The sequence below is a fragment of the Lytechinus pictus genome, chromosome 7, assembly GCF_037042905.1.
Source record: "Lytechinus pictus isolate F3 Inbred chromosome 7, Lp3.0, whole genome shotgun sequence".
Classification (NCBI taxonomy): domain Eukaryota; kingdom Metazoa; phylum Echinodermata; class Echinoidea; order Temnopleuroida; family Toxopneustidae; genus Lytechinus; species Lytechinus pictus.
In genome coordinates, this window is record NC_087251.1 from 38,734,313 (window position 1) to 38,745,191 (window position 10,879).

Consider the following 10,879-nt stretch of genomic DNA (forward strand, 5'->3'; position numbering starts at 1 on the left):
AGAAGAGAGGTACAAAGAGGAATTACAATAACCACAATCAGTTACAAACTAGACAACAAGAGCTTAAAATTGCCATGTCAATTCAATAAAAATAGAAATCATGCTTGTCTCTGTACCTATATGTACATATATGTATACAGAAGGTTCAAATCTTGATTTTCACCACCTTCCAACTTCTACCAATCATAATCAATTCAACTTTTAATCCCAAAATGATACTCCTGCAAAATGACACCTGTTAGCCAAGTCATATAAAAAAACAAAGTAAGTGATCCTTTCATTTGATCACTGATTTGAATTGTCGAGTCAAAGGACCAACAGTGTTTTTTTTTTGCTTTTTAATGATAAATGCCTAATGTCTCATCATGAAAATTGGGGCCTGTTCTTCCTTTCGGAAATCTAGTCAAGTACAGTGAGGTCAGAGATCTAATGTTGTTGTGTCTTGCAAGTCACAGGTTTAAAAGTACTATATCTTCAACAAATATTATAGTGTATGTAAGACTCTTGTATACAAAGGCTTTTGGTCAAAACCTTGAATGAATGTGTAAATAAATATAGGTCTGCAAAAGGAAGTTTAAAAGTTGGAATTTTGATCAAAAGTCCAATAGGTTACAACAGAATGGGCAAACAAGACCCCTCTTCGTTTATTAGTTACATTCAAACTATATGGCTAAAAAATCCCATACAAACCAATGAAAATGTACTGAAATATAATGATAGGTTGTGTAGACAATTAAGATGAATTTGACGTTGCTACAATAGAAGAGGGATTAAACCAAATATAAACAATAAACATTTGATGATTCATTCAAAATTTCATTTACTAAGAACTACATCAGAATATTCACATGTAGACGATATTGACATGGGGAGTGTATCATGAAACAAATAATCAGTGATTTTTACTGACAAATTTGCTCTAAGCCAATCAAATGTAAGGATTTTGGTAGCTTATAACAATAGTCAGTGAAAATTGCTGTTTCTTTCAAGAGATGCTCCTATGATCATGAACAGGGCTGGCTTACAATATTCAACAAAGAAACCTAAGATGGCATGCAAGACGTGACAACAAATTTTTTTTCTATAAACATGAAAGAGTACATGGAACAGACAATGAAGTATGAGAGTATTTGGTTGATAAAAAGAAACATGTATGATCAAAAGTACTATATAGAATAGGTAATGCTTCATTATTTAATGAAAACTTGTAATCAAATCTAAAAAACTTATATCTTGTAGTAGTAATTGGACAAAAAGTTTTGGAAGGGTCTTTTAGATGTTATGATCTGGCGTATGTAGCTAATTGCATCTAATTTGCGATTTTTTTTTTTGGGGGGGGGGGTGAAAAATAATGTGTGCTGTATGCCAACCCTGAATGCATATGATGCAACATACCGACACTTTGAGTACGATGAGAATTAGTAGAAGAAGCATTACTGTTAGTAGAAGCATTGGTGGAAGTGGTAGCAGTGGCAGTGGAGGAGGAGGAAGTGAAGTTTATGGTGCTGGTGTTGGAGAAACTATTACTCAGAACTGATGCAGCTGACGAAGATGATGATGATGGGTTCACAAAGAGGGAGCCAGTCCTCCGTGGGAGGAAAGGGGCGGGCGTCGCCGCCCCGTGGAACTTACATCCCATGAGGGCCGCTTCAAAGAGCCACGCCCCAAACAGGTGGAGGATGCTGTTGCATTCGGAGTGGCTCGGACCGGGAAGGAGTCCGGTGTGGAGGATATTGCTCTTGACTCCGCCTCTGATGCCGGCGTTGGAGGCGCCCCTTGTTGCGGATGAAGCCACGCCTTTGGCTTTGGAGGCAGCATTGAATGGCGTGGCACTTGGGATGGTGGGAGAACGAGAAGGTATTCCTTGTGAGGGATCGGTGATATGACCAAGACGATCTGATGGATACCCTGAAATAACAAGAATAAAAGAATGCAATTACCCATCAATGAATTTTATTAAGATTGATAATTCTTAGGGACAGCATGTATTGAGGGGAAGTCCACTCCTTAAAAAAAGTCTTTTTGAATAAAACAAGAAAATCCAAACAAGCATCACACTGAAATTTTCATCAAAATTGGATGTGAAATAAGATATATCATTTAATGTTATTTTTGCTTGTTTTCACAAAACAGTTGTATGCACAATATGATGTACAAATGAGATATTGATGATGTCATACACTCACTATTTATTTTGTATTATATTGTTTAAATCATACAATTATACAATATTTCACTTCCTAATTGCCCTCTTCCAGGACCAAGCAAATGGTGAACTGTTTATTGACTGCAGGCTATCAATCATGTCTCCAAACAATTCCCTACTTTTGTTCATATACAAGCAAATAAAATATTTAAGTCTAGATTTAACTTAAAACGTTTAAATAAATACATAAATGCATCTACAAGTACCAATAATTCTTTCATAGATCAGAAGAATGTGTAGATTTTTCTCAACTTTTAAATATATACAAACAAATATGATATTAAATCCAGCTTAAACTTAAAAACAAAGGTTTTGTATTCAACTGTATGAAGCGTACCTAAGAATGCATCTATAAGTACCGATGATCCTTTCATAGATCTGAGGAATATGTAGGGTAGAATATTCTCTTCTTTCGTACATGAACAGGCAAATATGATATTAAGCCTAGCATAAGCATGGAGCGTTGTGGCCCAGTGGATTAGTCTTCTGACTTTGAAACAGAGGGTCGTGGGTTCGAATCCCAGCCATGGCGTAATTTCCTTCAGCAAGAAACTCATCCACATTGTGCTGCACTCAACCCAGGTGAGGTGAATGGGTACCCGGTAGGAAGAAATTCCTTGAATGCTTGAGCGCCTAGGCAGCTCAGCTAAAGCCGGGGTAATAATAGCAGGGCCTGATGGTAGAACAGTTTTCGAAACTGAAGTGGCTACCCTGGGTAAATATACCTATATTATTATTATTATTATTATAAACTTATAAAACACAAGAAGTTTACCTAGAAATGCATCTACAAGAACTGATAACCCTTTCATAGCTCGGAGGAATATGTTTGGTAGGGCTTGTAGACACGAATGCTGATCAGGGAATTTCTTCCCTTGCTTGATGGAAGCAACAAAATTGGGCGTTCTGCTGATGATTTCTGGATGGCACAGATCAACAGGGTTACCCAGGATGTGTAGGAACCTGAACCAAGCTTGAGCTAACCCATCGTTATCAAGTTCGGGAGGAATGATCCGGCCTTCGTCATCACCTTCGAAAAGAAAAATATTAACATTCCTGATTTAAGAAGGTGTTATATTTCAGGAAGGTTTGAACATGATGTGTGTTGGGAAGAGTTGAAATAGAATTTAAGCCTGTGTCAAATTACTATCAACAAATCAGGAACAAGTAATTAAAAAAATCTACTAATAATATAAAGGAAAAAAAAGAGAATTGCCAATTTTATAAGTTGTTTTGCTATATACCTAAAAAATATAACACTGGAGCTCTTTGAACATCATTATTATTATTATTATTTTTTTTTTGGGGGGGGGGCAGAATCTGCAGTAATCACGCAGTAATCAGCCACATTCTTGCAATATAAAAATCATTAAAATGTGTATCTCAGCTCTCTAAAGTTAGAATGTGCTTCATTTTAAGGATGGGATCTGGGCTTCACATCATACAGTGTCATAAAGTCATACTGATATCGTCCCTTTCCCAACACCAAACATTCAACCAGACTTACTAAGTTTGAGTGGTGGGAATATTGGCCCATAGAGGACCTGAATAAGCTGAGCAGTGAGCACTTTGTTGATGCGATTCCATTGGGCTACCGTGGCAGGATGATGGCGCCATGTACAGCACATCTCACGAAAGGTTCTCCAGAGCGTTGGTGATGGGAAGCATCGAGCACAGGCGAGAAGCCATACTTCAAACAGAACACTCAGTAAACGCTCACACAACTGCTCCGCAAGACTACCTACAGCAGAAATAAAGGCAAAAATATACACTTCTAAGCATTGCAAATAGTACATCATATACAAATAGCTATGAAGATCTTTTATTAAAGGGCAACAGGTCACAACAAATTTGAATAGTATCAATGTCAGTGCTGAACTTATCAAATTGTCCTAAGATCTTTATCCCGATTTCAACATTTTATTACATTGTCTTACAATATACACCCACTCCAAAGAATAATGAATTTGATCACTCTTCTCTTCAATATGCATGCAACAAATGAATCGCTGAGAGCACAGAGAGTCACTTTTACAAAGATTTCTATTTACCAATATATCAGTATATATTCTGCCAGGAATTTGCAGAAACATCTCTGTGCCAGGGGCCGAGGGGCCAGGGCAGTCCAACTGGCAATTAACAAAGTTCGTTCTCTCCCCAGATCTGAAGTTCTCAAACCAAAAAGTGACAAGGAGACCACCGACAGAATACCGCTTGTGACCACCTTCCATCCCAATCTACTCCCTCTCCGCAAAATCCTGTGTGATAACCACCACATTTTACACACTTCTGATCGTCTCCAACAGGCCGTTCCCGATACTCCCCTTCTAGCATACCGACGCCCACCGAATCTCAGGGACCTCATTGTTCGTGCTGAAGTGCCCTCCCTCACTAACCATTCTTCTCCCATACAGCATGGCACCTTCAAATGCACCAGCAACAGGTGCATCATATGTGAAATACACCTTCACGAGGGCGATACTTTCACCAGCAACTCTACCAGCCTGTCTCACCAAATCAAGGGCAACATCACATGCACTACCACTAATGTTGTATATCTCATCACTTGCAGAGTTTGTAGGGTACAATACATAGGGGAAACCAAGACCACACTCAAGAAACGATTCTACGGGCACATATCCACCGTCAACACAGCAAAGCTGGACACTCCAGTTGGCCGCCATTTTAACATCCCCAACCACTCCATCACTGACATGATGCTACAGGGCATCGAATCTTTAGGTACCCGTCCTGACTCAGTCCGTACTAGCAGAGAGAAGCTCTGGATGAGACGACTTCGCACCACCCAACCTCATGGCCTGAACATCCAAGAGGGGAACGACTGATTATTCTTTCCTATCCACTTTCAATTTATATATACATATAATTTTTCCCCTCAGCTCTTTTGAATAGTTACATTATAGTTTCTTCCTCTACTTTCCTCCCATATCTCATACAAGCTCAACTCCGATTTTTCCTTCCTTATTCAGGCGAGATAATAATTATTATATATCTATATATTTTTTTTCTCCACTCACCTCTTTTAGATTTACCACATTTGCTTATTTACATGTATACTATGGTTTCTTCATAATACACCCCCTCTCTTCTATATTTGCTTTTACCTTTTTAGGCAATTTGCTTCCTCTTTTTCACATATACAGGTTTTTATTATTATTTTTTTTTTTAGTCTTATGTTTTTTCCCGTCACACCTAGCGGATTACAATATCAGTTACACCATTTGTGTATTTATATTTTTTCATATACATTTCTTTTTTGGATATATTTATATACATATCACTTATAGATACATATTTACACTTACCTTCTTCTCTTAGTTTGTTTAATGCTTTATCATATATACTTATATGTCTTTTGCACATTATCAGTTGTTCCCTATTCTTTTCCTTTTTTCCCCCACTCTTATGCACCAGTTTATTATGCCTTTCTTTGTAACCTGTTTGACCCACCTCTCACTAATTCTCTTGTTATTCATCCCATTATCACTGTTTTGTTCCAGATCCTGTTTGATGTTGCCTGCCTCATTATCTTAATCCCTCTTGGCTTGAGGTCTTTTACTGGCCTTCCTTACACTAACTTCCCTTTGTGTCTGCCTACTCCTTTTCTTTCATCCCCTTCACTAACCTGATTGGTCTTCTCTACTCACTAATGCCCCTTTTGTCTCCTTGTTTCTAGTGTTGCTGTAGCTTGTTTGTGGTCTATATTATGGTTGTTCCACTTTATATGTTTGTCATTTTGCCTCCGACGAAGATTCTGCTAGGATCGAAAGCTTAGGCCCCTTTTTGACTTTCTACCAATATATCAAGTAGACATCATGATTTGACACCATACCAAAATGTTAAATATAATTTCTTATAGGTATATGCATGACTTAAGTTTCAGCATACATGCCTATACAGCTTCTGGGAGGACTGTCCCCTTTAAATACTGCTAAAATAGATTTTTTTTAAACTTTTGAAAAGAAGACTTTACCTACTAGTTTGAACAAAACACTGTCAACTAATCAACTTGTAAATATTTTGAAATGGCATATAAATTTATAAATCTGATACCAAGTTAAGAACTAGTCTGCAAGCAGACTCAATATTGAAACTCTTATAAAGTCTCTATGGAAGAGACTAGACTCCAAATTCTGTATGTCAAAATGAATGGTAGGAGTAACCACACTACATGAGTGAATCTATTCTCCAACTTCAGACTCTGTATTATACACTATGCAAAAAGAAAGGGTATGTGTCTGCAGAGTATGTAAGAACATCTTATCCTCATTTTTGAATTACCTGACTCAAGTGGAGGAGAGAGCAAGGTGTGGTTGATAGAGAGCAAGAACCTGAGAAGCACTTCCCAGGTGTGTTTGGTCATAATGATACTCTCGGTGGCAACGGACTGAATGGACCGTAGTACACGATGGCATAACACTGCTTGCTTGTTGGTGTCATTCAGACCTGTGAAAAAAGATACAGGTAAATAATAACAAAGAATAACTTATTGGACTGAATGGGGCATAATGCAATATGATGAAAAACACTGCTTGCTTGCTTGCATCATTCATACATGTGAAGACAGAAATACAATGAATAAGTAATAAACTAGACCAAAATTCAATATAACATAAATTTTCAACCAAATTGTCAATTAGAGCACAATGCAGAAAAGATTTCAAAGATATTGACTGTTGCTACAAGGCCCTGTCACATCGTTTTGTGCAAAAAGCCTTGCGTGTGACTTGCAAGTAACTATTTTTGCTACCTGTAGGTCACCCGCATTGATAGTATCTCGCTGTCACAGTGGAATTAGAATTGCATTTACTTGTGCATATCGTAAAATAAAGATTAAGAGAGAGGTGGGATAGAGAGAGTAAGAACGTGCTTTTTGTGCCATTGGTGGTGAATTGTGGTGAATGATAGTGAAAGATGATTAAACAAGATTAGTGATGAAATTGAAGATTAATTTTCTAATGTGAAAGAGGACATTTTTTTATTCTAATAGGCCAGAGGTCATCGAAATGTCTGAGTAGATTTGCTGAAAGAGGTTTAATTTCTTAGTGTGAAAGGGTCTAGTCTATAGAGTCCTCAATGCAAGAGTTAATTGAACTGCATGCTTTATTTTATTCAGCCCAGGATATGCTTTTGTGTTTGGGAATTTTCAGGTGCGAATATGCAAATTAAGTTTGGACATGTTCCTTGTACTGAACATGTAGAAAGATACACTTGGGGCAGACACACCCAGCCAACTAGAGAAGGAGGACATGCTAAGCCTGGGCATAGATCCTCAGCAGATTATATTTGATTAATTTCATTATTTTCTCTAGTTTTGTCTATCTTCTTATAAAAAAGTTCTCAAGTTTGAGATTAGGAGAAGAACCCGTTTTTAACAGGGGATATTCATCAATAACTCTGAACAAGCATAGTTAATTCAGCACCACTGGTGAGTTGACTTTAGAGCTTTTGTATGTTTTGAAAGTAACAAATCATAAAGTATGTGAAAGAAACAATACTGATTTATGATAAAGGATATTTTATTAGAGTAAATGGATGATTCTTTCTGACCTATTCATAAAGTAATTTGAGTAAGCCCCTAATAGGATTGTTTGAACTTTATCCTTATTGAACTTTTAGAAAACTCATTTATATCAGCATTTCAAGAGATTGTATATTCATAGGGAGTCGCTGGACCTTGAATCGAGTATGGAAGGATGTCATAGATGCTGAATTATTTATTAATTATTTAGTAAGATGCTTTAATGCTTTAATTATGAATAACTATTCATAGAACCTGAACCATATAGTAGAGTGTTTTTCTGGCCGTTGTTTAATTTTAGATGGCACGTAGTCTGGGGCGTGATGCATCCCCATCCAATCCTAAACTTCAACGTACATGGCGGAGAAGCATGGAGTACTGTTTAGCGAGGTTGGCGATAGAAGGACTTTGTCGTTAGATTGTTTGATTCTCCGGAGTATGACCTTTTCGTCAAAGACGGAACAAAGTGGTGAAGTATGAAATTGAGACAGTGAGCGTGAATGGATCCTTTGAACAATTATTATATGCGCATATTTTCCTTTGATTATCAGAAATGGTTCAGAATAGAATGTAATTAATAGTGGAATTGAATACCGATGTTAGATGGTTATTAGATATCAAATAAATGAGTTGGTATTGGATTAAGAGGTTTAGAAAGATCACGATCAGGTCAGTGAAGGATCTGTTTTGTGCTTGTTAGCCTTAGTGGCAGTTACGGTTGTGCAGCGTAGAAATTGTTTGAAGAAAATTGTTATTTGGAGAGAGATATAGCATAGTATGCTTTGGAAATAAAGAATCTGATTTAAAGGCATGGCTGATGTGAATATTGTTTTTATTTAATTGTTCCCATGTGACACTCGCACATATCTCACAAGCAGTTGCCTGCACAAGTGGAAGCATGTCTGATTTGCATGCAGAAAAGTTTTGAACATGCTCAAAACTTTGTCTCATTGTTCCGTGCAAGCGTTGCGGGTGATTGCCCGCAACTCACCCGCAATGCTTGCACCAAACAATGAGACAGACCTTAAGAAACAAAGGTGATGTGGACATATATTTGAAGAGGAAACATACAGATATAAGTAAATGCTCCACAGCCTCTATTTTGATAACTCTGAATAAGATTGTGAAATGTGATAAAATTTTCATTGAAATTATTGTTTATAACAAGAATTTGGTTAATAAACACCTTATTTCCACAGATGCAGATGGGTTTAGCTCTCAAGCATATGTTCCAGTTATTCATCAATTCACCTTATGAATAGTATTATCAAACAAGTGTAGATTGGGTATTGGGAGATAATTACAATGGGAGATTTCAAGTTCAGTGTTGAGCTTTTGGTGTTGGTGATGGGCTACTCTTTATATGATCAAAGCACAAACCTAAAAATAAGACTGATCTTCGAATATGCCTCACTTGGTGTTGAGTTATCAATAATGTGATTTTGACCATTTTTATTCTCTGATCAGGTTTTGGAGCTATGAAAGGCAAACAAATAGACCTTAACATCAATACCAGAACTAACAGTGAACTTGAAAACACCAAATATTCTTGGTACTTTACCTTGTTTTCTAGGTTTGAATAGGTTGACAAGATGCTGAAAGATCCTCTGAATGTATGGATTTGGATCTTTGCTCAGTGGTGTGGGTAAGCTGGGCTGGGGTATGGTCAATGCTTTTAGCCATTCACAGTATACACTCACACAATCTCGAATTGCTTCATGTTCGTTCAAGGGGAGGCTCAGCCCATAGCAAATCACCTGGTAAAATAAAAAGTATGAATCAAATGTGATTTTTTAATCATAATGCACCACCCATAGTATGTCAATTATGATTATCGCCATGATATTCTAATCATTTGCAGTTTTATTGCCATGGAAATCATCTCAATTTTGCTCATTATTTCTCTCTTACACTACTATTGCAAAAGTACAGAATTCAGAAAAAATATGTCTGTTCCAACAAGGATATTGAAATTGAATGAAAACAGGTGTTGAACTGATCAAAACAATTATCAAGCGTGTTGGTCAATTAAAGCCTTTAGGCATACATCAGCTTTGTCTTTGACTGTTGTTTTATAGATCTAGAATAGATCTCACCCGATGCGTTTATGCCAAGGACTCGAAGGAGGGCCCTGCATTGTATACATCCAGATCCTTTAATTTTAAACACCAATTTCATTTTGTCCCAATGTGTAACTTGTATTAAGCAGAATACATCATGCTTAGATTTAGAAACACCCATATCAAGTCCACTAGGCCTTAGTATAAATGTCTTGTATCACTATCATTATCATTTATTGACACACTGTATTCTATTGTCAATGTCATTGATGGCAGCTTTTTTTATCTGCAATTCTGTCATGAATGACATGAATCATGATTAATGATTGATGAATGACCATTTTGGAGATAAAAAACTAGATCTAGGCCCTAATTAAAATTAAAATTAGATCACTTTTTAATTGTTAAACGAAGATATAGCGTACAAAGGGTTAACAGTGCCAGCTTTCCTATCATGCCTATAATTACCTCCATTGTCCACTCTACTTGTTTCTCTGATTCAAGTGGATTACATGCAGCAGACCCATCCCCTCTCTGCTGGAGAGCTGCCAGCGACGCCGTACTTGCGGCCAACTGCTTCACCACCGACACGGCCACATCTCTCCCCACAGTTTCAGGAAACGTATGGAGAACACTGTGATTGCTTTGGTCCGTTTCGATCGCCTCTTGCAAAGAAGCCCATCCAGAATACATCTTCTAATGTTATTAAATACAGACTCAAGAAGCTAGAAATGTGAATAAATCAAAGTATTTCACACAATACCATAATAAACTTTTTCAAAACTGTCATTCTTTAGTCCTTGTTTTGGTTCACTCGGTGTTGTTTTGCATTTCACAATTCACGCCCTCTGCGGCGCTAGCGATTTGAGATCAATCGAAAAGAAAAATTGAGAGAAGAGCCAGGAAAAAATGAGGTTCCGGGCGAAAAGATGCGTTCTTACTCTTACTTTATGCGTTGCGGTATTTTTCATGCTCAGGACATTGATGTTTATCCCAGAGATGTCGGAGGAGGAAAAGAGAATGATAGGTGAAGAAAGGGGAAAGCGCAGAAAGGACGTAAGTATACTGCTG

General features: G+C 37.3%; 1 protein-coding gene across 3 annotated transcripts in view; it reads right to left on the reverse strand.

Annotated features, from left to right (window-relative positions):
• LOC129264468 (ral GTPase-activating protein subunit beta-like) overlaps nt 1-10,658 on the reverse strand; it is a 49,615-nt gene extending 38,957 nt beyond the window's left edge. Inside the window, exons 1-6 of one of the 3 annotated variants that reach the window (XM_064102644.1) lie at nt 10,277-10,658; nt 9,310-9,505; nt 6,509-6,673; nt 3,714-3,947; nt 2,982-3,236; nt 1,633-1,908 (exon numbers count right to left, since the gene is read on the reverse strand). In XM_064102644.1, the coding sequence (XP_063958714.1) occupies nt 1,633-1,908; nt 2,982-3,236; nt 3,714-3,947; nt 6,509-6,673; nt 9,310-9,505; nt 10,277-10,501 (1,351 nt within the window). In that variant the 5' untranslated portion in view covers nt 10,502-10,658. Of the gene's footprint in view, nt 1-1,395; nt 1,909-2,981; nt 3,237-3,713; nt 3,948-6,508; nt 6,674-9,309; nt 9,506-10,276 lie in introns of all 3 variants that reach the window. The other 2 variants (XM_064102643.1, XM_064102642.1) reach the window with 2 other exon arrangements.
• Between the last annotated feature and the right edge of the window lie 221 nt (nt 10,659-10,879).